This window comes from Platalea leucorodia (assembly GCF_965183815.1).
Source record: "Platalea leucorodia genome assembly, chromosome: W".
Classification (NCBI taxonomy): Eukaryota; Metazoa; Chordata; class Aves; order Pelecaniformes; family Threskiornithidae; genus Platalea; species Platalea leucorodia.
This window is the reverse complement of record NC_138859.1, coordinates 15833265-15858728: the sequence shown is the minus strand read 5'-3', so window position 1 is coordinate 15858728 and position 25464 is coordinate 15833265. Positions and strand designations below refer to the sequence as shown.

At 37.0% G+C, this 25464-nt stretch overlaps 1 protein-coding gene across 1 annotated transcript; it reads right to left on the bottom strand.

Moving 5' to 3' along the window:
* Positions 1–1714: 1714 nt before the first annotated feature.
* Positions 1715–24029, bottom strand: LOC309601779 (myotubularin-related protein 12-like; the record flags this gene model as incomplete). Its single annotated transcript, XM_082334908.1, is given in 10 exon segments — positions 1715–4188; positions 4190–4236; positions 5896–6089; positions 6922–6992; positions 8648–8726; positions 12221–12345; positions 14516–14622; positions 16337–16412; positions 17654–17777; positions 24014–24029. Coding segments are annotated over 10 exon segments (1365 nt in total). The 3' UTR covers positions 1715–3662.
* Between the last annotated feature and the right edge of the window lie 1435 nt (positions 24030–25464).

Below are 25464 nucleotides of genomic sequence, written 5' to 3'. Positions count from 1 at the left end.
CATGACTCAAGAATAGAGAGGAGATGGAGGGAGAGAAGACCAAAGATGCTATGGTATGAGCAAGTGTAGGAAATGCCAGAAGAAAGGATAAAAGTTGAGGGAACTGTGGTATGGCCGGACAAGACAACACCATGGGAAATCAGTCTTCGTAGTTCTGCTGTTCACAAAATTAACAAGTGCACTTCCCAGGTAAATGTTATCTGCCTGCTTTAAGCATTCAGGCAAAACATTAAGGGAAATACCTAGTTCATTTTACTGGATTGCTGAAATGAAAAAGCTTGAGAAACTAAATGCCCACTAGAAGTAGAGTAACAGGCTACAAGCAAGCAACAGCATTTTACTGTTCCACAGGGTTTCCACATGAGGACAAGGCTTCACAGTAGTCCAAAACATGACAGCATCAAGCATCCATTGCCCATACAAACACTTGCCAAGATGTTAGCAGCCCTCTATTAACCTCTTCTCAGCCTCCATAACAAGTTTAAAACTGACACTCTTTAAAGTCAAACTTACCTCCCAAGCAAGCCTCTGGGGCTCAGAACTGTTTGCAGTCTCTACCACGTTCTTCTAACACAGCCTGAACAGCCTCATTTCTACCCCCTTTGTATTCAATGTGGAGGTGCCCTCCCCAAAAAAATTGTTTCTCCAGCTCAACTTTTCAAGTGCATACCAGGCAGCAAATAATGCATATGAAGTTTCCAGCTAAAGACTAGAATGAAGGTAATCTCTGGTGTGACAAAAGTAACCCATCGTAAGACATCCACTACAGAAAGTATACTACTACCTGCTGAAGAAGTTATTCTTTCATGCTTTGAGCATGAATAGAAAAAGCTTTAACTGGAGCAAGAGATCAGGAAGCCAAGTTGGCTGCAAGTACCTTTATAAAGTACGCATTTGCATTCCAATATGGTATACAACAATGGCTGAACATTTTCATTACAGTGAACACAGTCTTAAATCAAAGCCAAGCAGTCAAAGTACACTCGCTGATCTTTAGAAGATGTGGGTGAGGCAGAGGCACACCTTGTGTTACAATATGACCCGGCATTTCACAGCTGCTGCATAAGCTATTACTGTATGAGACTTCAAGAACAAGTCTGTCACAGTCTTGTAATGTTCTCTTTGAATATTTCCTAAAGTGGCATGATTCCTGAAGGTGTGATTTGTGCTAGTGCTGTTTTCACACAGAAGCTAGTAACTTGTAATCTCTGGAAAAAAATTAGATGTTTTTCATTTGTACTCTATGGTTTACTGTGACAATCTCCCAATCCATGCTCAATACACATTTGGTTTGAGAAATACTCTGCTGTAGTAATTTCAAGAAGTTGCTTAGTTTAATACTGTAAGAATTACAGTATTAAATTAATCTTCCCCCCCTTGAAATGGGGGAAGACAGGTACATTGCTAAATTTGAAATAAACAGTGTTTAATAAACCCCCAAATACTGACATTCAGCAGACACTGTCTAGACAACCTTAGTAACTTCCCATAGTCATCCTACTACATCACACTGAACTTTCCTCTTTCCTGAACTGACAGCACCTCTCCAATAAGCATAGCCAGGTCAAAACTGCACAGCTTCCTCCCTATTACAGTCTGTAAATACCCAGTGTATAACTGGAAAAGCCTTGTCACTGCAGATTATCTTTTGCTATGATTTAAAGCATCATTTGCAAAACATGAGCTTAAACATACATTCTAATTTCAGTACAGATATGTCAAAGTATATTTTATTGACACTCCAAACAGCCCACTAGAGAGAAATAACAGTATTTAAAAAAACAAAACCAAAAAACCCACAAAACCAAAAACACCCAAACCAACCACCTGTAAAGCTTCTAGCTTGCATTCAGTGTAAAAACTTGGAGGTATAAACAGAAGCCTGGAGTAAAAATAGAGTATATTTCCAATCCCACAGTACAGAAAGCCAATAACAATAGTATTTACTCTACATTAGAAGCGTTCCCATGTTCAATTCCACATATATGTTTTTCTTCTATATAAACTTCTGATAACTTATGTACAAATAAGATGTCCAACATCTGTTCTTTAATATAAATGTAATCTTCATAACTGAAACATTACAACTGTTTGATCAAAAGTATAGAAAAATTCCATTTAATATTTTAATATTTTTCTAATGGAAGTGTTTAAAAAACCCTTGAACCCAAATGACCTTAGAATGATAGGCATTTTTCCCCCCATAAAAATGCATTGCTCATTCAACATGCAAAGTATTATTGCATACATGAGTCACTTGAATTACAATAATAAAGTCTGAAAGACATGTGCTAGACAGCCCATTCTAGCAAGTGCTAGCTGTAAGATCATATGTATTGCAGAAGAAAGCATAAGTATAGTGCATTTTAAAGTAAAATGCTAAAACTCAAGTATTGTCCTCACACTACTAAGACTTAAGGCAATCAAGAGTCAAGAAGCTTCAGTTTGGCATAGAGTTGCATTAAGCTCTCCCCCTTCCCCCATTAATACATTTATTTTATCATATTAGAGATCTGCTGATAAATTTTTGCTATACATATTAACATAACAGGCATTTCTTTATGGCTTTTTTCAATGAAGTACTGTTACAACATCCAGCAACAGGATGCAAGTGCTCATATGGTATGAATGTCATTCATAAGCTGTACTACCAACTCATGACAAGTGGCAACAGACTGCAAATCCAGCTTCACTGTAGGATTACAGAAAAAAAAAAGTCTTCCCTTTTATGTGGAGGGTTTCAGTGCAAGCTACAGAAAGCTTCAAAGGCAACTGGCATAAATGGGGAAGTCAGAATAAAAATCTCACTCTATTAAAAGGAGAAAAAATACTCATGGCAAATTAGTCTCACAGTCAGGCCATTTCTTACAATTAAACAGCAAACATTTGGGACTTAATATTCCAAGGCAGCAAGGGCGTATAGCACATCAGGCACACAATAAGACTTGAAACGTGTAGTTAAGCTCTTGCATCTGATCCTTAAGCTAAGCACATGCACAGGCTTAGAGCAGCCAAGCTGCTATTATAATACCATGCGAGGTGAAGTTCTGCAAGCCAAAAGATGAACACTGTCAGAAAAGATAAGTTTGACAAGCACATGACTTCAGTTGATGCCACAGTAGACAGAAAACCCCTGGCGACCACAAGTTTATTCCTCAACTGTAAAAAGTTTATTTTTAAATGCACATTTAGTTGCACCTTCCCCTGTTTATTTTACATGGGGGGGGAGAGAAATGCAGATGCATTAACAGTTCCTAGTCACAGTACTTCCAATCCTAGTATTCTTAACATAAGGGGAAGAGGGTTTATGTTAAAATAGTAATTGTTGCTGTATGTATTTAGTATTCCACCTTTACATCAGAAAAGAATGTTGTTTTTTTTTTGAACAAAGTTTCCATACGGCTACTCCAGCCTAGACTTCTGTTTTTATTACACCTATGCTAAAAATGTGTTTCTGCAATAAATACTGTTGAGTGAAATGGAAATTCAAAATATGCTCAGTTAACCATAGCAAATAATTCTTTCCAACCAATTTTTTTTTAACCTCACAAACCCATTAAACAGGCTGCAGATGCTTGAGCAAGTTCCTTATATTAGGATACAGCACAACATTTAAAACTCAGCTTAGCCACATACAATTCATACTTTAATTTATATACACTTTATGACATATCATCACTTAGATCAACAAATTCATCATCCCTCTTGACCAAGTCATCTTCATCTTCCAAGTCTTTCCAGGTGCTAGTGGGTAAAGCTGGTTTGATAGACTGTCTCTGAAGTAAAACAAATGGAAACAAGGATGACAAATGGGCAGAATTTCTCAGCATTGGAACAGCATGTACATCTCTGGAAATAGCTTGACTACATTCTTCATCCATTTTGACCTGCAAGTTTTGCACTTCCTCCATCAAGTCCAAAATCTTGGCAGCTGTGGCTATTGTACCACCACAATGAAGCTGGGCCTCAGGAATCCATTGTAAATACCGTTGTGCCCAGACTTTGACTTCAGGGCCATCAATGCAAGGTAACAGAAGACCATGACAGTCAACAGGTTTACTATGCCAGCTATCATAAAATTCCCTGAAGCTATTAAGAGGTTCATCTGAAGAATTTATGAACTTGCCAATTTTTTTACCCAGAATGTTTTTAATTAAATGATCTGTTTCCTCCCTAAAAAATCCTCTCTGGGGAAGATTTTGTTTGTGTCAATGGCAAAGAAAAGTGCCATTGATGCTTTAAGAGGAAAGAAAAGAAATATACTGAGATAAATATTGATGGGACTTTAGAAAACATCTTAAAAGAAAAAGAAAAATATAACTTTTATTCAGAAAATACTTACAAGCAACAAAGTCACTTAGACATAGCCACTGCTTTGCTATATAGTCTAAAACTGTTACTCTTAGATGGCTAACACACCAAATACTTCACACAGCATAATTAGTATTCCAAGATACCTTCCCTGCACTGTAACTATAGCAATGAAGTAACAATGAATAAAGCATTTTTCTTTGAAAAAGGAGAATTCTTTGCATGCCTTCAAGTATTACAGACTTCCATGTTTAGTTTAAGCTAGCCACACAAATCAAGGGGCACTTGATTTAGAAGTTTTTATCCAATGGCTCCTCATTGCTTTCTACCACATAAGAGTTCCCTAATTAATGCTGTAGATCATACTGACAGTGTCTCACTTGAGAATGCTTTGTACAGAACAGAATTTAACCAACAAAACAGGGAGATTACAATCAAAAAAGGCTACCCCAAACAAGACTTTTCTTACTGAATTTGTGCTACTTTCCAGTAACAAGGCAGTCCACTTGTAATCCTCCATACCCTGGACAGGTTGGTGGGGGGTTTTTTTGAGGGTTTTTTTTGTTTGTTTGTTTGGGGTTTTTTGTGGGTTTTTTGTTTGTTTTTTGTTGGTTTTTTTTTTTTGTGGGTGGGTGGGTGGCAGTGGTTCCCCCTTCAACCACCCCTCAGCACAGGAAAGACATGGACCTGTTGGAGCAGGTCCAGAGGAGGGCCACAAAAATACAAAAATGATCAGAGGGCTGGAACACCTCTCCTATGAGGAAAGGCTGAGAGAGCTGGGGTTGTACAGCCTGGAGAAGAGGAGGCTGCAGGGAGACCTGATTGCGGCCTTTCAGTACTTAAAGGGGGCCTGCAAGAAAGATGGGGATAGTCTTTTTAGCAAGGCCTGTTGCGATAGGACAAGGGGTAATGGTTTTAAACTAAAAGAGGGTAGATTCCAACTAGATATAGGGAGAATTTTTTTACGATAAGGGTGGTGAAACACTGGAACAGGTTGCCCAGAGAGGTGGTAGATGCCCCATCCCTGGAAACGTTCAAGGACAGGCTGGACGGGGCTCTGAGCACCCTGATCTAGTTGAAGATGTCCCTGCTCATTGCAGGGGGGTTGGACTAGATGACCTTTAAAGGTCCCTTCCAACCCAAAATATTCTGTGATTCTAAAATGCATGCACACACCCCAGTTACACTCAAGACAGAATTAGGGAGGCAGTTATAAGTTTGCTATGTATTTCAGTTAGGTACTCTGTAGAACAACAAAACAATCCCACTTCAAACATGTCAGTGCAACTCACCTGGATGGTAAGTCCCATGAGGAAGTTATCACTACACTTACACAAGAGTACAAAAAAACCACCAAACAAAACTTAAGTTCACAGCTATGCACAGTAACTGTAAAACAGTGACTTATAACTGAGGTGGGTGCAAACTGCATTCTTCAGATCCAGGTGAGTGAGGTGTACATGTATTTCATCAATTAAAACTTTGCACCAATGCTTCTACTATAAGTACATTTGAAGTATGACCGAGTTGTGCAAAAGTATATTTATCATTTCAAAAATACAAGTTAAGCAGCACATGTCTTACTTTGAATTGTGCAGTTTTCCGTTTACTTTTATCTGGTTTTGGCTTCTCTGCATAAAGAGGGTTGTTCAGGAAATCCTGGGCCTTGGGATCAAACTGCACAGACCAGTCCCACACAGTAAGAAATCTGAAAGGACCACTTTGTGTCTTGAGGCTTTCACCAGTCTGCCAAAACAAACAGGTCACAGATAAGACTGCTAGAAAGGAATTCTGACCAAGTCAAGGTGAAATTAGGAAACGGGCTTTTCATAGAAGAGGCCAGAGTTGCAACAACACTCATGATTTCTATGTATTCAATAGCTGAACAACATTATTAGATGCAAGTACAGACATGAAGGCTATCTATATAGTATTCTCTAACTTCAGACAGTATTTCATTTCAAACAGTGAAATTAGACAGCACCAAGAATGCCTTTTACAGTTGAAAATGAGATTAAATAACCTGAGGGAAAATCCCAAAGTTTTGAAAATTGGGCAGTAGACAGACACTTGAATTCTTCAAACACAGAGGCAAGATTGTGGAATAAACCTCTCCAAACTTCAAAAGTTAACTGCAGTTTAAAGTTTTACGATCAGCACTTTATTTATATGCAAGACAGTGATTCTTCACTATTTTTTTTTTTTTAGTCTCTGTGCAGCCTTGCAGATGATACTCCCATTGCTTCTGGCTTCTTAGGCTAGAGAAAAAACATGAACCAAATGTAAATCAACATTCAGGAAATGTTGACTTCGGAATAAACAGAATATACTATACAAGAATTTTGTAGATAATTTATTATGCAGGACAGCAGAATATTCTTAAGTTAAGGAGCTTCATTTTCATCAAAGAGCAATAAAAATGAACCTATAGCCACACATTAGAAGTAATATATTCCTGAGTTATTTTCCTTTTGTCATAAACTCCCAAGTCCTGAACTTGACTCCTTATACCCCAAGTTGCACTCATTCACCCTTCAAGGCATCGCCCTTCAAATTAATTGCTGGCTGGGGTTAAACCACAACAATAGGATAATTTCATGAAATTCTTACCTATAAGGAGAACATTTGTATGCTGTCTTTCCAGACACTCAGCAACTTCTATTGCTTTTTTCAAAACTTGCCTGTTGTGGTACAGGAAAAGTGAACTGTAAAAATGCTATGAAAATATTAAGTTTCTTACATTAGTGTCCCCTAAAAGGGGTTAGAACTTCAGACTACTAAAACTTGCCTAGTCCTTTAAAACAATAAGTCATGCTCAACTTCTGTAAATGAACTGTTTAGCTTCAAGAGCACACTTTCAAGAGGTATCTTTATTTGGCCATTAGTCATGCATTTCCAGCTGTTATCTTTGTACATTTTTAATACAATACTTTAATCTGGATCAATACCAGCCACCACACACACTAAAGTATTACAATTGTTAAGAGCCAGATCTTTATCCTAGAAAAGAGTCAACATCACCACACTTATGTTCTAATCTACTACATGGTATATTTCTCCCATAATCTGGTTTTGAGAGGCAGAGGGAAGGATCAGCAATCAGATCTCGTAAACATGTAGACAAAATTTATTCAGAGATTATCATTACACAAGGAAGACTGAGTAGAATTAAAGATCACAAACCCAGATGTAACACTGTTGGTTTCCAGACCTAACTCTTCATAAAGTTTGTATTTTCAGCAAAAGTTCGCACACAAACTAGGATTCTTGCAATTGCTTAGGTCACTAATAGAAGCTGACAGTTTATTTTTTAAGTGTGAAGTTGTCATATTCTTTGTTCTAGCATCTAGAATAGCTGAGAAGGCATTCCTACTGACTGCAAGAGCCAAGAACAGGCTGATCCAGTAAGCACTGGATCCAAGCATGGAAATGACTAGTCTCAAAAAACATAAGGCTAGGAACTTAGGCTGGCATTTACTTTAAACTACTTGTAATCTTGGTTATGTCAATGCACTTCTCAACACATGATCTTCACTAGAACCTCTCATTCAACATACATTTACATTCTGGAATAAGGAATGAATAACTATCAATATTTATTGACTGTTATTCAGACTAGAAAGAATTTAAGCTGACTACAGAAAACTGCTGCAGTACTTCATGGTAACAAGCTGATCATAGAATAAAATGGCAGACAGAGCTAGCACAAAGTAACACCGAAAACAAATAAAACCCTTCAACATTCCTCTATAACAAGCCTTAAGTTAGCCAACACCATTCCAATACTTACTGTGGACTGCTAAGATAAGAAAAAAAAAACTTGAACAATCAGGAGAGGAAGGGGACAAAACTGAGAACAACTGTAATTTTCTAAATCTTTGGTAGGCTAACATCTCTAATACTGCAGTTCATCCCATCCTAAAAGATATTGCAGAAGTAGAGAGTACAGAGAAGAACGGCAAGGTTAGTCAGAGACACAGAATAGGTTTAATGCAAGAAACAAATGAGATTCTTCAGTTTGGAAAGAAGGTGACTAAATGCAGGAGGGAAATTACTGGATCTATAGTTTTAAGAGGTTTGCTGGAAGAGTTGTAGTTGGAATGATCTGCGGCTTCTCACATCCTTTAATGCAGGAGGCTTAACACAATTCTGCACTGTAAAAATACTGTCTCAAGTTGTAGAAATAAGAAATATAAATGGGACCATAAGCCTGTCTTAATTTTCTTTCCTATTGGAGGTGAAGAATGTCTTCCTATTTCAAGAAACTAGCTAGAAAACCCACTACAAATGCATTTAACAGCAATTTGAAACCCAGAAAGTTATAGATATAGCAAACCTGATTATCTCTAGCCAGTTCATGCTCTCCAATAATGAAAACCATTTCACATCAGTTGCCCAGAAATCTGTACTATTATCTGCAAAAAAAACCAAACAAACAACAAAACCAAAAATTTGTTTACTCACATATATGTAGTGCTAATTAACAGACATCTGTTATAAAACAGTCAATACCAAGGAGTCAGTAAATCCTAATCAATGTCGTTAAAGTCAACACCCTATAACTAAACAAGGAAGTAAAGTAGTCCTACAAACACCAGTAAAGTTTTATAGTATTATAGACTTTTACAAAAAGTATGCTGTAGGTTCATAGCAACTAAACCAAGTAAGTAAATCTGCTGACAAAATGGGAAAGGAAAAGTTTAATCAGAGGAGATTGAATTCTTACTTCCAAGTTCCAGTTGCCTTGACTCTAAAGCATGATCTAAAGCTTAACATAAGAAGATTGGATTTTGAAAGTCATTACTATTAGAGCCAGAAACACAAATGGGTTTTAGAAGGGGGTTACACAAATTTATGGGATTTAAGACTACCTGAAAGTTTTAAACAGTTTTCACTGCAACTGAAGAGAGGCATAAAAATACATCAAAAAAAGGGAATAACTAAGATAAACCAGGAGGCCAGTGCAATACCAAAGTCATTAAACTCTTATGAGTTTCACTAGGATTTTTGTATCTGGTTAAATGCAACCTAAATCTCTATTGCTTTTATTTCTATCAAAGCCAGTATTCAGAAACTGGAAAGCTCTCACAAGCTGATATGGTCAATTAAAACAAGAACAGATCACTTTTCCTGCATAAGACAAACCTTGAAGCCCAAGGTTTACAACAGTTCACTACTAAGAAACAACTGAGATACACCATACTTCCTCCCTTCCCTACACTACAGCTTGCATCTACGATCCTCAAGTGCACAAGCATATATCTACTGATTTTGTTCCTTTGCCTTCATGCCTGCTCATTACACACTAAAAAAAATAAATCTTTCTTTCCCTGATTCATTTCACCCTGGCCACAGAAACAAGTTCTCTACAACTTAAGCATTAGAATGCATCTTCAAAACTCCCTAGTCAGTTCTGTTTACATTAGATGTAGTTTTCTCCAATCTTTTCTGATTAACATCTTCAAATTCACTTCCAACCTTTAAGTATGATAACCTTTAAAGTATGTACATTACAGCACTTCTAGTAAGATACCCTTTATTCCCCAGTTCACCGTCTTTCCATACAAGTTTTAGAATATCCCCTTGTACCCAAATCTCATGTTACATTTAGTCTGCCATCACTATTTGAAAGACCTCTGTCCATTCTGAGCCAAGGAAAAATTATAGTACCAATTTCTAGTCCTTTAAAACCACCCAGAAACCATGATACCAAGGAAAAGGTGTTTGTCGTCTTTTTTTCCTCCTGTAGAAATAACAGGCTTTCACCCATAGCGATGACATTTATATTCCACACTGAAGTGTTCTTTAGTTCTCTTACATTATGGACAGCATAGAACTCTGTTTTACTCCAAAAAGTTGAGTAGCCACATTAAGTGTGGCTGTTTGTTTTGTTCAATTGTGCTGATTAGACTCAGCCACTTGTGTGCAGGCCTCTATAAATAATTGCTTTGTCTAGCAGTTCTCCCTCAGCCAAAGTCATCTCCAAGTCAAAACAGGAACTTCAGAACAGGAACTTCTTTCAGGTACAAAACACTTCCAGCTTGCTTTACCCCTTATATTTATTATTTATTACCCCTTTATTTTGCTTAATAACATTACAATAGAGAGAAAGCTTTCCCTTCCTCCCTATCTTCTAGGACAGTGAACTCCACTAGGATTTGAGAACTGAAATGTTTAAGGTGTGCAGGAAAACAGCAAACAGACTTTTGAGCAGTCTAGCAAAACCAGCATCTGCCTTTAACATTTGAAATAAGAGGAACAATTTAAGAGGATCCAAGCTTTCCCCATCAAAATCCTCTTTCAAGCAGCTACCTACTATTATGGTTTCTCCTTTACTTAATGAGGATTTTTATAACTGAAACTTCTTTTCAGTTTGGGCATGGAAATTTAAGTTACACTGAAAGTTACCCAAATCAAATTAACTAGGCATGTATAGAACAAAAAAAAAAGTTAATGTGTTCAGACTTTGAAAAAAATAGTTGTGTAAGGTAGTCAATTCCTGTAAGATCTTAATATTTCTGCAAGAAGTTACCTGAATGGTTTTCTCAAACTGCTAGTGCATAGTACTATATTTAGTGAACTATAGTGTACTAACAAAGCTTATTTAAAACACTAAGGCAAACACTTACTGGAATGCAGTTTTAATATATTCCCTTTTGTTTCAAGTAATGACAGACAGTAATACAATTACACCATTGAAATACACAATATTTCCTGAGAGAATCATAGAATGAGATGACATGTTAAATGACTTGGAATTTAAGCTTTGACCTTTTTCCTATAGGAGAATGTTACCAGAATCTACATGAAAATACAGATAATCATTTTTAGCTCTTAATTAGTATGAAAGATTCACTGTAGATTTGACAGTGTATTCTAGAAAAAATCCTCAGTGTGAAACTCTGCCAAATACCTCATATATCCTAGACTTCTCTTCAGAGTGTCACTAAAATCTTCACTGCATGTTTACCAGAAGCCATTCATACTAATTTGCAATCAATATCAACTTACGAGCTAAATTCCAAGTACAAAACCAATATGACTTGGATACTGTCTGTAGGCTACACTGCAAAAATACAGTTCCTCAGTTATTATCAGTTCCGTTATGTCCAACGTCAATAGCTGTAGGTGAACCACCCCAGTGTTCAGCATGCCACCAGACAGAGGTTATTGCAACATTTACCCTCTTCATCTTGTAGAAGACCCACTGTCCAAAATGGCCCAATGGCACATTGCACAGTTGCAAGGTGGTGTAGAGCCTTTTTTCTACCAAGAGTTGAGGTCAAAGTACTGTTTCATGACAGCAAACTAGTTAAGGAGTCCCAGAAAAGAGCTCGAAAGCCTAGATTATGCTTTCACATAGCTCCCATTTTTATTCTTTTTAAGTGGACTTGCTATTTACAGTAGTTACGTTTAGCTCTACAGCCAGAGTGACAGAATTTTAAGCAAGCTCATATTTTGAGATGTGACAAGTTTGTAACAAAAGCTAGGGCAAAAATTAATTAGCGCTTAGTCTCAACTCTTGACATAGCCCAAAGGCTTAAAAAAACTTAACACTTAATGTTCAATTTCAGTGGACAAGAGAAGATTGAGAAATCTCTCACATAAGTTTCAATCCAGTTAATGTATTCCAGCTAACATTTAAACTGCAATCATAGTCTCTCTTTAAAGTCATTTTCAGATACTGTGATTGCTTAGCAAGAGGTAGTAAGTCTATGAACTACAAATCTCCATTAACATGCCAGTCATAAGCAGTCTTCAGTTACATATTTAAAAGTCTGCTTTTAACCACAGTCAAAAGCAAGACACCAATTAAGACAAGGACTGCATTCATGAGACAAAACAGCATTGTTATGCTTTGCATCTCAGTCACTTTAGAGATGAAAGACTACTTTAAAGTTTGACTTACCTATCAAAAACAGCTGTTTAAATCTTGTGTGTGCAGTCTGGATATCTTGCAGAGATGGAAGGCTGCTTGACAAGTCATCCATCTTCAGGAGTTCATAGGGAGGTTTGCCAATTGTCTTATAGATTCTAAATCAAATCATCAAGAGATTAAAGCCTTCTGCTTCACAAGTCAAATTATGCACCAACTATTATCTCTGAAGACAAAGTTAACAGGCATGGTTTGGGAAACAGCTGTAAGACCAAAAGATATATACCCCGAAAAGCTAATGACCTCCATGCATTTTGAAATACTTGCTGGAAGCTTGCCTACAAGATTATGACAAGTTTTGCTGCTCTTAACTGTTACACTGATAAAAATCTAACTGCACAAATATGAATATTACAAGCATTACTTGATTTTTACTACTGCTTCTTTAGTAAGTATTTTCTTCACTAGACACACCAAAATTACTTTACTAGCAGGCTATTTAGAAGTGAATCCAGAAATAGGAGATGGATAGAAACACCCAAACCTCCCAGCAGACACTTATAATTTTTTCTTGACTCTTACCAACCGAATTACATTCTGATACCTAGCTGTCAGGTTTGCTCATGAAATACATGAGTAAAAGAAAGAAGAAACAGTTTGGACTCAAACAAGACAGTATACCTGTCTTATACCTCCCTAAATATCTGCTATTTTTTTCCCTAGGAGAGGAGGAAAAAAAAAATACCAGGCCAGATGAACCTTTGGTTTAGACCCAGAATGTCCCTCCTCATTCAGGCTCCAGAGCTCAGATGAACATCAGCTTAGTAAATACTTCTGTTGTCATGCTGTCTTTTTATTGTCAAGATTCGGGAAAAGCTGTTCTAGCTCATACTTCAGAAGTGAAGCCTTGCAGGCACTTGCCCAGTACATGACAAAGTATTTTGTTTCCTGTATGTTGTAGCACAGAAGCCTGCTTTAAGTGAGAACTACAGGAGTCCACATCAGAAATGCAGATCACTAGACCAACTGGAGGATGTGTCAGATAAGTGAAGTGAGGGAAAGCAATCATTTGTTGATTATGATACTTCTTCCAAATTGAAGTAAACAATTTGTGCTAGGAGATCCAGCTCTAAACAAGCCTTTTCAATAAAAGCAGCTGTTAATTGTAAACATCTGCTGTGTGGTTGAGTTCAGATACTATTACAACAACATGTTAACACACCCTTACAGACAATTTGTAGCTATATTTTTTAAATATTAGTGGTTAACCACCGGTACTCCATAGCAAAGAAAACCACCAATACTGCCCCAAGTTCAGATGGCCACAAACAAGGGGTCAGAATATCAGTTGATACCTTGTTACAGCTTACTGCTAGTTTTACTTACTTTCACATTATGAAATAGCATTAAGAGCTACAAATCATGTAAACTTCCACATTTAGGGGGGAAACATTAGAGAATCTGCAGGAAGGGTCAAAAGCCTTTCCCATACAAGTATAATTAATTTTAAAAACAAAAGAGGTTTTTAAGAGCCTAATCAAGCTATCACCTGTTAGCTCTGTGTGATTAACAGGCTCTTCATCTATGAGGAACAAGGAGCTAACTGTGAAGCAATACGAACTGTATGTACTGGCCTGAAGTAATAGCTTGCTGCTAAGAGAGAAGTTCTCTCCAGGACACCCAATAGGTTAAAAAGATGGGGGGGGGGGGGGGGGGGGGGGAAGGGAAGCAACAATTTATTACCATAGCTCCCAGCCAGGCATTTTTCAGACTGCTGAGCTAATTCAGCTCACTAACTCAGCTGAAAAAGTGCTGTCTGCCATCACATCTGAAAGTGGCAGCAGTGAACTGCTAGACTGTCTCAGCCATTTTAGGTCACTTTATCTAAAGTTATTAAGAACACAAATCTAGTTTGAGAAGACAGCAAACTATGGAGATTTAAAACAGCTTGCAAATTCATGTTTAGAGATTAAGAGTCTGGACTTCACCTACATGCAAACACAATTGAGCCCATCAGTTAATAGTACTTTAACTGTACTTAAGACCTACAGGGTTTGGTGCTGCTTTACTTAATATGCCACAGTTTGTACAGAGATTCATCTGATATATATATCTCCACAAATAAGCCTTCAGTGATGTGCAGGACTGCACAATTGGCCAATGATGCTATTAGGCCAAGGGCTTAAACCCATTCCACTGTAGAAAACTACTTTTAGATCTAGAACTTGTTTCCTGATGCATGCAAGCTTAAAGATATACCATATATGGAAAAAGAGAAGCAAGGTCCATACCAAGCAAAGTGTTGTGGACAGAATAGCTATTACTGACCCATCCAAGAAGGCTTTTTGCATTTGTGAAGTGCTGTCATCCTGTTCTTTTGGAAATGCAGACATTTTGAGAAGAGCAGCACCGTTATGGCAAGACCAACACCAAATCTGCATAAAGACATTTACCAGGTGATAAAAGTTGGTAAACTGTTCTGTACGAAGTATTTGCTTAAGTGACTGAGTGATTACAAGAAATTTCTCTATGCTGTGCTTTATTGAATTTTTGGTGTATTCAGCAAAGCCATCAGTAGAAGCAAACTTCTAAATCTGCACTAAAACTACATGCCTCAGTACACTGTGTTATCGCTTGCAAGTTTTAAGTTAAGCTTTATACAGGCACAGGGAAACATAAAATGTCAGATTATATCACAACATTACTTTCTCAACTGTGCTCATAGGTGAAAAAAATTGATCAAAACGTCTATGACCAAATTATGTTGGAAGATATGCCACAGCAAGATGGGTCTTGTAATAACTCATATATTGGCCATCAGTTTCTCCATACAGGTACAGCAGTGTTTTTCAGTGTTCAGCCTTGAGATAACTCACAATAGATACACTGTCATGCCTTTCCACATGAGCTATGCATAAAGGATCATCTAGGCATATGAAATAAGATATTAAAAAAAAATAAAAATAACTCCACAACTAAATCAGGTTGCAGTTGCAAGTATTCCTTGTAGCAAGTCAGTCCTCAAAGCTTCTTACTTCCCTTACACAATTTCTTGAGTCACACCTACTGCTTGAAACTGTCAAGCTGATCTTTAAACTCACAGAAACCTCACAATCATCAAGGGTAGAAAAAAGCAGCTATATCATCCTTTCACTGCCATCCAAAACAGATTTAATATGGCCAAGCTATTTTGACACTAGCTTCCCAAAAAGGATTTGGAAATAATTAGAAGAGTTCTACAAGGCCTCTGAACAATGCAAGATGCAATAAAAACAAACCAACTCAAAAAACCCAAACACTTCTGTTTCTGTGTAACAGCCACTGTAATTTGTCTTGTTGACTATCTGAGACCAAGTGAACCAAACTGTTTTGAACTTCACTATCTGAAAGGACAGATTAGGCAGGACAGTACAGCACTTTCTTCTCCATGGACTGATTACTTTAAGAGCACAAAATGAACATGGTTTTCCTTGGGAATTTTGATGGACACACAGCAACTAAGGTAAAATCTCATAAGTGAGGTTACTTTGCTACTTGTTTCTACTCTGTCTTACTGGTTCTTAAACTCTGGTACAAGGTAGAAAGCCAAAGCCAGCTTGCTACAGAGAGCAAAACAGTATATTTAACTTCATTTTCTGTTGAGACTGGTAGAACTAGTTTTTCAGTTAGGCTACTTGGATGATGCTGCATCATCACAGCCATACTACTTACCAGTACCCAAGCTAGGTAACTGGAGGTATTCAACTATATCTGCACATGCATGGTCTTCACCTCAATATCCAAACAGCATTTCAAGCCCTACATCCTGCCTCAGCTAGATGCCAGTCAGTACTCAATCTCATGAAAAACAGGCTGATTGATAGACAGATTACTAGTCTATGTAGACTATAGGACATTAGACATCTGATGTAAGTAAGTGGGGGCTGTGAACCATATATATTTTGCTTTACACTGTTTAGAGGAATACAGAATACTTTGAGCACCTCTCCTACCAAAATCTATTTCCCCTTCTATAGATGACTAGGTATAAGCGTGAGCTGTTAAAAACAAGTTCTGAAAATAATATGCAGTAACACCTGAAATGCTAGTTGAAATTTTGTCTTCTCAATAAGATTTCTTACCCTCAGCCATGCACATATATACATTTACAGGAATGCCCCTGTCTTCATACTTCAAGATACTCTTTTCAGAAATGCATATGGAAACAACAAAATACAAAGGCAGCCTAAGATAAAAAAAAGTTTCTTGCACTTTAAACATGAAGAACAAGCTACAAGCTCCTTTTAATGATGGTGAGTATTCTAGCCCACATGCTAATTATATATTCACTCTTATAGCTACAATAATCTTTCCTACTAGATAATTATAGTCCTCAACACCCTCCCCTTTATTTTCAGCTGGATGAGGTATTTTCTTCCAATCTTGAGCTGTTCGTTATTTTCACTGCAACATTCCCCTGCCTTTCCAAGGCTGCGATTAAGTCCTACATTTAATTGTAACATCTAAGACTAATTGTTAAGACCGCCTAGGTTCTCTCACTCTTCATTGTTTCAAAGATACCCTTGTACTATTAGATAACTAGTTCTGTTTCCATGCCTTGTAAGCAGCTTGCATCACAATTCAAGGATGTCATTTAATATATAATGAATTTCCAGTATCAGCCAACACTATTTATATTCAAGGCCCACAGAAGCAACAAAGATAAGTACTTAACCTCAGTTTGGGTCTCTCAAGACAGAGTTCTAGAATAAATAGTTAAGATTTAGTTCTTTGAAAATTGATGTTTGTTTCCAAGGTCTGTGAAACCTTTCAGGATTTGACTATTTAACAACAGTAGCATACAAAGCCTTGTATATATCCCAAAGGGTTCACCAATATATACTACTTAACTAAATTGTTAGAAGTATACATCTCTAACCTTCCACTAAAGGAGATGCAACTTAACATCCATCAGTACATTCTACAGATATACTTTAAACCAGTTACTCTTCCCCCTGCCTCCCAAAACAATAGAATATCTCAAGTGCATATAACTTGAAATTTTACTAGAGTACAGGTACAGGACTGAGAAAGTGTCATGCTGACCAATAAGTATGACGAAGCGTAGGTACCAGACCTACATATTTTCTATTCCATTTTAAGGTGATATTCTCCACCCATAGATACATTCAAAGCTTGACTGACCAAGGTCCTGAGTAGCCTGACCCAATGTTGAAATTAACCCTGCTTGAGCAGGGGCTGTGTAAGATGACCTCCTGAGGTCCCAAATCAAAGCATCCCATAAAAACCAAAATGGAAACCAGATCCTAAAAACAAACAAACAAAAAACCCACTAAAAAAACCCAAAAATCCCACTCAAAAAAAACACCAACCCTGTATAATGCTCAGCATCAAAGGTAGCACTGATTTTCACAAATCTTAATGAGATGTATATCCAAAGTTCACTATTAACCAGGGCAAGCTTACTTTTCAGAGAGTCTGTAACCTTCATTGGTAGTCACTGCTTTGTATTTCACATTCCCTTTGGTCCACTCCAACTCATCACGCCAGTCCTCAAGAGTACCAAACATCACGGTTTGGTTTCTTCCATCTGTCAAACATCAATAATGTTAACTTTGCAGACTATCAGAAACTCTAACATGAAAGCATTCATAAATCAAGTAGTTACTTTTCATTAAGGTAAACAAGCAAAATCTCTTGTGCACAGAAAGCCTCAAGTCAAAGATAGAATGCCTTCGTATAACACACTGCTTCCATCTGATCTTTAATAACACATCTTCTGTCAACTACTGCTTTAACTAATAACTTCAGGAGTAGTTTCTCCTACAGAAACTAATCAGTTCTTACAGAACTTAGACTGTCCTCACTGTGCAGCAAACACCACTGTATGCTAGTACAGCTGACTGGCATCTAATAATATAGACTTAAATGTAGAATTAACAATCATACCAGAAGCCCTTCTGATATTCAGATATTGCATTTCATTTAATGTTCATTCTTTCATCATGGATATGAGTTTTGCACTGAATAGAACACAGCAGAAAATTGGTTACGGCAATTCAGTCTTAATATTTTCAACTGAGAACTTGTCCTGTATTTCTATTTAGCCACCTTAGCAACAGTTATGACAGCAGGTTAATTTAGCCACAAATCTTGTATAATAACCACATAATTTATGGGTGAGGCCAATTGTTTTAGACATCTGTCATAATTAAGTACCCTGCAACATCAGCTAACACTGAAATACCAGAGAGAGCTAGAATTCCCATGGAAGATACAATGGCAAGTTGAAACTTTCTACCATAAGAAGATAAAGTAGATTAAAAATTTACTTTAATCTAAAAGACAGTTGTGAACAGAGTTAACTTCATTCAGGTTATTTCCAGGTCTGCACCACTCTGAATCAGGTGACTAATATTGAACTTTTGTTAATAAAAATATAGGTTTATAACATCCCAAGTCAACTAAGAGTTATAAGTTAGGGATGGAACAGAAATTAGCAAGGTCGCTACCAACTTTAGCATAAATCTCACATTATCTGTGGAAAGGGCTCTGTAGCTTTGTCCCAATTAATTCCAGAAGGTCCAAAAAATCCATATTTGGCTACAGAAGCCTTAATTTTTAACATTTAAGCTTCCTGAAGTTTTACCCCAATAAACTTCTGACTACAATTGTGTGTCAAATCGTATTCTTCTCATTCTTCACTGTCAAGATCACCTTGCACTCAAAAGCCATACACTAGGCTCTCCTTCACTTTTATCACCTAAATGGACCAGACTGTTTCAGATGCTTAAGCACATCTAAGAAGGTGTGGCATTACCACTCCCCTTTGATAGCTCAATTTGAGCACCCAAAACAAAGGAAAGAAGATACAGCTCATTTCTAAGAATTGGGGACTTTTTAGCATTTTAAATGTTTGCCAGCTCAATAGTACCAGTTTTTTTTTAATCTTTGCAGTTAACACCTGACTTTGAATGGAATAATGCAGAGCTTTACTGAGCCACACAATTATCTAGAGCATTTCCACTGAATACCAGCTTACTCTTGTCTTGTGCAACCCTGAAATGGTTCTGCAGATGCAGCCCAAAGTCAAGTCAGACAGATGTTATACAACATTAGAAGTATGTTTGACATTCACACTTTTGCAATTGCTACTAGATAAGCAGTCAGAAGTCAGGTTTAACAAACTGTCTATTTAATTTTCAAACCAATTCATTCTTTTAACTTAAGCTTCACAAAATTACCAACTCACAAGTTATAGAGAGTTATAAACTATGTCTAATACAGTGTCCGCATACAGGCTTGCGCCATTTTTACTTAAATACTCATTAGAGCTTGAGGAAGGATCTGTATAGACCAAGCAGATGCAGACTGATTAAAATGAGTCTGCAGCCATTAAAACTTTTTGTAAATCTATATTCATTCTGTATCCTTATATAAGGGAAAGATATGATTATTTAGTCAGAGACACACTATATGTCTTCAGAGTCTGTTTGGTCATAATTAGAAGACTTGTCTTCCTACATTATCATCTGAAGCAGAGTCATCATCAAGGAAAGCAATCTTGAAGTTTGTGCATACAAGTTTCCCATAGGTGCCACAGTTTAACACATCATCTTGTATGTACTTGTATACTGTGCTTGCCTCACAAAGCAGCAGTTCACCTGTATAAAAGAAACATTAACTTGCAACATAACTGACGTTTATCATTGAATTATTTCAACTGTTACCTTAAACACAGCATTAACTTCCTGACAGCTGCTCATAACTGTATGCCTGAAGATATTTCATCACTATTACACAACAAGACTAAGAGGCAGCTTCTGGAATCAGTACACTGAGAACCTTCCAGGTTACTAACATTACTCAAGGTGGACTGAACACTGTTCAACTGCACACATTTAAAAGTTCTGTAGCCAGAAGTATCTGTATCATGGCGTACTCTAACCAGTAGGAGAACAACGCGTGGAGTTGCAAAGAGCAACCATACGAGTGTGTACTTGGGGATTGGGGGTGAGAAGGGGAACCCAAAGCTCACTGAAGAGTAGTTAATACAGTCAGTGAACAATTTGAAAACTGTTTCAATTTTCCTTACTGCTAAACTCTTAAGAATGCTAAAACATTTGAGTTGATTATTACAAGTTCATCATAGTTAATTTTTCATAGCTTTGACTGGAGATGTTGCTTATTTTACAGGTCCCATGGGTATTTTAAAGTTCTCAAACAGAAGCTTGCATAAATAATGGTCAAAGTTCTAATCTTAAAATTAGCAGGAACTGAACTTCAAGTTTAAGAAAGTAAAACCAGGTTTTAATAGGTATGATCAGCCAGATTCTTGGTCTTTCCTATAAGTACAGAAACCCCAACAGAACAATACTAGTTTATTTTAAGCTTTTACTTGTATTTTATCTTAGTAACCTCATCTTTCCTGATCTTGGAAATTTTTTTTTTTTAAAGAAAGAATTGTAAATTTAAAAAAAAAAAAAGATCTTAAACAGTGAACAAGGCACTGAAAGGCCTAAATAACTCAAGGTAGAAGCAAAGCAACTAGAAAGTAAGTTTCCACACTAGTTCTTGGTCTTCAGTTCCAGAACAAAAACAAAAAAAAAAAATACACAAAAAAACCAAAACCAATTTTATCTTTTTAAGAAACAGGGCAAACTGAAGTACAGACAGTTTTCCACATGCAGCTTACCTAAAGATACAGTATTCCATTAAAAAAAAAAATAAATCAATTTTTTCAACAATCCATACATATACAGATATTGAAAACATTTCAACCTGTGTGGGTGATTACACCAAAACCTCTATTTTACTACTTGGTACACTGATGTCACTTGAGTGTCTGCTGCACAGACATGAGAATATTTAGATATAGTTTACATGATTAATTTTTTGTTATTTAATTCTAAATATACAAGTTACCTGGTAATAAGCAAGGATTTACTTCCTTTTCTTTGGGTTCCTTTATATGTATTTCCTAAAGAGAAAAAGAATAATTATTACTTTGCAAAGATCATACCTTCAATACATGCTGTAAATAACAGCACCCTCTCCTCTTAAATTCCTCACATTCTAGCAAATAGACAAGTTAAAATTAAGGAAAATATTTCCTCTCCTAAATTAAGGAGAATAAGTTTGTGATGCATTCCTTCCACCTAAGGTCAGTAGTCTACTAGCTAAATAATTAAGTTAGTGGTTTGACACCCACAGCATCAGTTACATGCAGTTGTGAACACAAAAAAGGAAATGCACTATCTGCATAAGTAACAGATAGAAATAAAACATTACCAATACTATTTAAGTTCTTTCAATACATGTAAGCAGATAAGTGTAAACTTAGCATTACATTACCATCTCCCAGAGTTCATTCACAAGCTTTTCCACATATGACTTAATATTTGTTTCAAATGCACCCTTCACAATTTTTCAAGCTGTATCCTTCATTATCCATTTCTGATTTTCTTATATGTATTATTGCAATCAAAGTATGCAAGTTACTTCCTAAGACTACAAGGAAAGGTATTTCAATCTCCGAGCCAAGAGGCAAAACAAGTCACAGGATATCCTTTAGTTTGGACCCGAATTGCATAAAACCAACCTATTAAACTCTCAGTATCAGTTATTTTAGCCTTGAGGCACTGATAGTTGGGCTAAAATCTCCAGCTGACAGACTATTAAACTAGAGAACATGCTACACCCTTCCTGCTCAGTCAGTTCAGAACTTCCTCCCCCAAGTCAGAATCACTTCACATGCATTGGAATCTTTCTGGAAAGCTATTAGTTAACTGGAAGCCCCCAAAAGCATAAAAATAGACCCCCTTTGCCATTCATATAAACACTTGCTCTCAACACTCAGAAGACCCAAAACAAAGCTTGAAGGCTGCATAGCAAAACTAAAACCACCAGGAAACCATGTCATGAGAACAGCAGAGACTTTCAAGACAGGCTGAAAAGAGGCAAAGGTTATAAAATGAAAGTGATGGTGTCGTGAAAACAGACATCTGTAACTACAGTTGGTAGCTAACACAGAAAACAAAACACAATTTGCTGCCTTTGACTTCTAAGTCTGGATCTTGTACAAGTATTTTTAATCAAAGTTCACACTTGTCAGCCAAGTTACTATGCAAACATGGCTCAGGCTGAACACTGCTGCATTCAGAGAAGAAATACATACAAGTTTTCCCAATGTTATCTCTTCACCACTGGTAGCTCTAAGCTAAACGTTGGGTTTACTATTGCCTTTATAGCTATGCCTTCTACTATCACTATTTGTGTACAACTAAATGCACCACTGTTTGCTCACAAACTATATGCCAACAATCACTGCTACAGAACCGTGTAGTAGTATACTAACTAGGTGTTTTCCCAGTAACTTTTACTTTAGGAGATGATATAAGGCATGTAATAACTACTATATATATATATACACACACACACACACTGCTTAAGTTTTCACACTTATGGATATGAGTACCAGTTTATGCTAGTGCTAGCAGATAAGACTAGAGCAAAATAGTTGACCCCAAAGAAGTTTTTTGACCTTGCATCCATTTTTTTAAAATGCAATGAAGCTTTTATAACAGGTATCAGAGACAAATAATTTTGAACAAGTGATTTGGGTTCTGGTTAGAAGTTAAAATAGTTATCTTCAGAAAGGAGTTTGAATTTTAATTAAATAGCATCACAGCAGAATAGAGACCTCAGTCAAACACTGAGATCAGCTTGTAAAATCCAATTTCACTCTTTGTTGATAAAAACCCACAGAAACTGAAATGCTTACTATAGGCAGAATTCCTATAACATACAACAGCTTCCAACAGCTGAGCCTCCAGAAGAGGTCTGTTTGAAAGTCAACATTTATATTCCCATAATATCATAAATATTTTAAAGACAGTTTTCATACATATGCACCAGGGATAGCTAGAATGCAAGCAATGAACATTGTTGAAGAATCCACACTGCCATGCTCATTTTCCAAGAAAGGATATTAAAATGCATTAAATTCTACTAACATCACATTTTGCCTTCTCTCTAAAAGAGCAAATAAAAAGATCTTTATCAATAAAAGTTGTTAACTCACTGTGAGCCAGTGCAAGTTGTGTAGGAACCCATAAGTTTAGCTAATATCTCCGCTCTGTTTCAACTTTATTTTTCTAATGGATTTCAGTTTTGGGATAACACATCTTAGAACTAACTTAAGAGCCTGCTGACGCTAAAATGCATGCTCCTCAACACCCCTTTAATCAGTCATGAAGTTCATACCCACCCACCCCTTTTATCTCCAGGTTTGTCTGACTACATGGTGAGGTAATTCAGTTCATAAGATCAGCTGGAAAGGCTGTAATTGTGCTACATTTGGTTTTGCTGTTACTGCCTATTAGCAGAACTGGCTCATCAACAGGTCAGATGAGCACAGAAACAAAAGAAAGGGAAGCAGCAGAAGCAAGTCTCTCCCTTTCAACGAACTACTAAACCCACTCAGACCTCAGAAAACTTCACTCTCTGACCATTTGTTGAAGTTAAGCATGCAAGCACTTTGAATATATGACAACTGAAAGCCATGCACACCTCTAGACAGATACTTCTTCATTTGTAGCTTCCCCATTCTGAATGCCCCAAGCAGCATCTTTGCACTTCTTACTCAAGGTACAACACAGGAAACCCTACTACCAGCAATAGCTAAAAGCAGATACCCATAGGACACCATGCAAATGAGGAAAACTAACTTTGGATTGCCTCAGAAATGATAGAAACAAAGACCTCCACTTTGCTGAAGGTTTTAGAAACTTCTTACTCAGAGATGCTTCCCACTTGTGCACTTACCTTGTGCTATACTCATTTTTCCAGGTTATCAGAGTAAACAGTGGTAGGCAATACAGCAACACCCCATAGTTATAACAGTACAGAGTACCAAATCATACCAAAACTGCAGGCTGACAACATGTCACAACATACTAATTCATAATGCATCATCCTTCTCGTTAGTTCAAGCCAACTTCCATTGATGGGACTATGACAACCCTGAAGTGCCAGGGAAAGGAAACACCATGCTCCTTGCAGATTCTCTGCTTCAATAGTGGGGAGACAACACAATCAAGAAACTGTTTTTAAGGAAAGCCTCACCTCCTTTTCTTGGTTTTTACCCCAGTATAGGGAACAACTGCACAGTTTGCAATACCCAGGGACTACATTCAGCTCTCCCCAAAAAATATATTTAAAGGGGCTAAAATATATTCCCCAAGTCTGTCTGGGGAGACATGTCTTTCCCAAGTGCTGAAGCATAAAAGAACCACTATGTGTGAGGCAACATCAAGTTTAAGGCAGTAAGGTCAAGTAGCAGTTATGCTATATTAACAGGATCCTAACAGTTAGGGCAAGAGAGATCCCAAATGATTCCTGCTCTTTGTCCTAGAGCCTCACCACAATTGACAGCAATTCCTCACCTCCCACTCCACAGGGAGATAAACAACTGTGGACAGAAAATGAGTAAAAGGTGAAAAGCATTCCCTGCATGCTAGCATCCATATTATTCTGATCTTGTCAGAGAAACTGGAATTTTTTGAATTATTGCAAAATATGTATATAGGCCTATTGGCACTGGATGTTGCTCATTACTCAGCAGAATAAGTTCTGAACCTACCTTATCCCACAGGAATGGTTCCATTTGCTCATGGATGGACATTTGTGCTAGAGGTAATTCCAACAATGGAAAACAAGATTTTTAGTAAACATACTGGAAAAACAATGTTTACTAGACTCAAGTCATGAAGGAGCCAGTTATCACTTCCAAGGTTTCAAGAGCACTGGCTGAAACATACATTCTTTCAAGTCTGACAACAGTGTGAAAACACAGGATATTTTAATATCGTTCTATAGTTTTCACAAGTAATCTCTCCACAGGAAAGCTCTACATCATGGTGAGGCTTGCTGTGAATTTCCAGTTTTTCTTATTTACTTGTACTTCACTAAAAGACTAACAGAGGGCTGATATAGCTTTCTTAACTATACATTTATCTTTATCAGTTGTAGAAGTCAAACTGTATACCGAAATATTTGCAAATTAGTTGTGCTCCAAGTGAATACAGTATTCCTAAGTAAAATAACTCAAACTTATGTCTAACAGCTCCACTGGAAATTCATGCAGAAAAGGAAATACCTATGCACATGCTTAGCATATACTTAGCATTCAGAAGCAAAACAGAATACATACTTGGTATTTTCTGAAATACTATTTCTTAGTCAAACAAGCTTAATCCCCTGTTGTATTCCTGTCC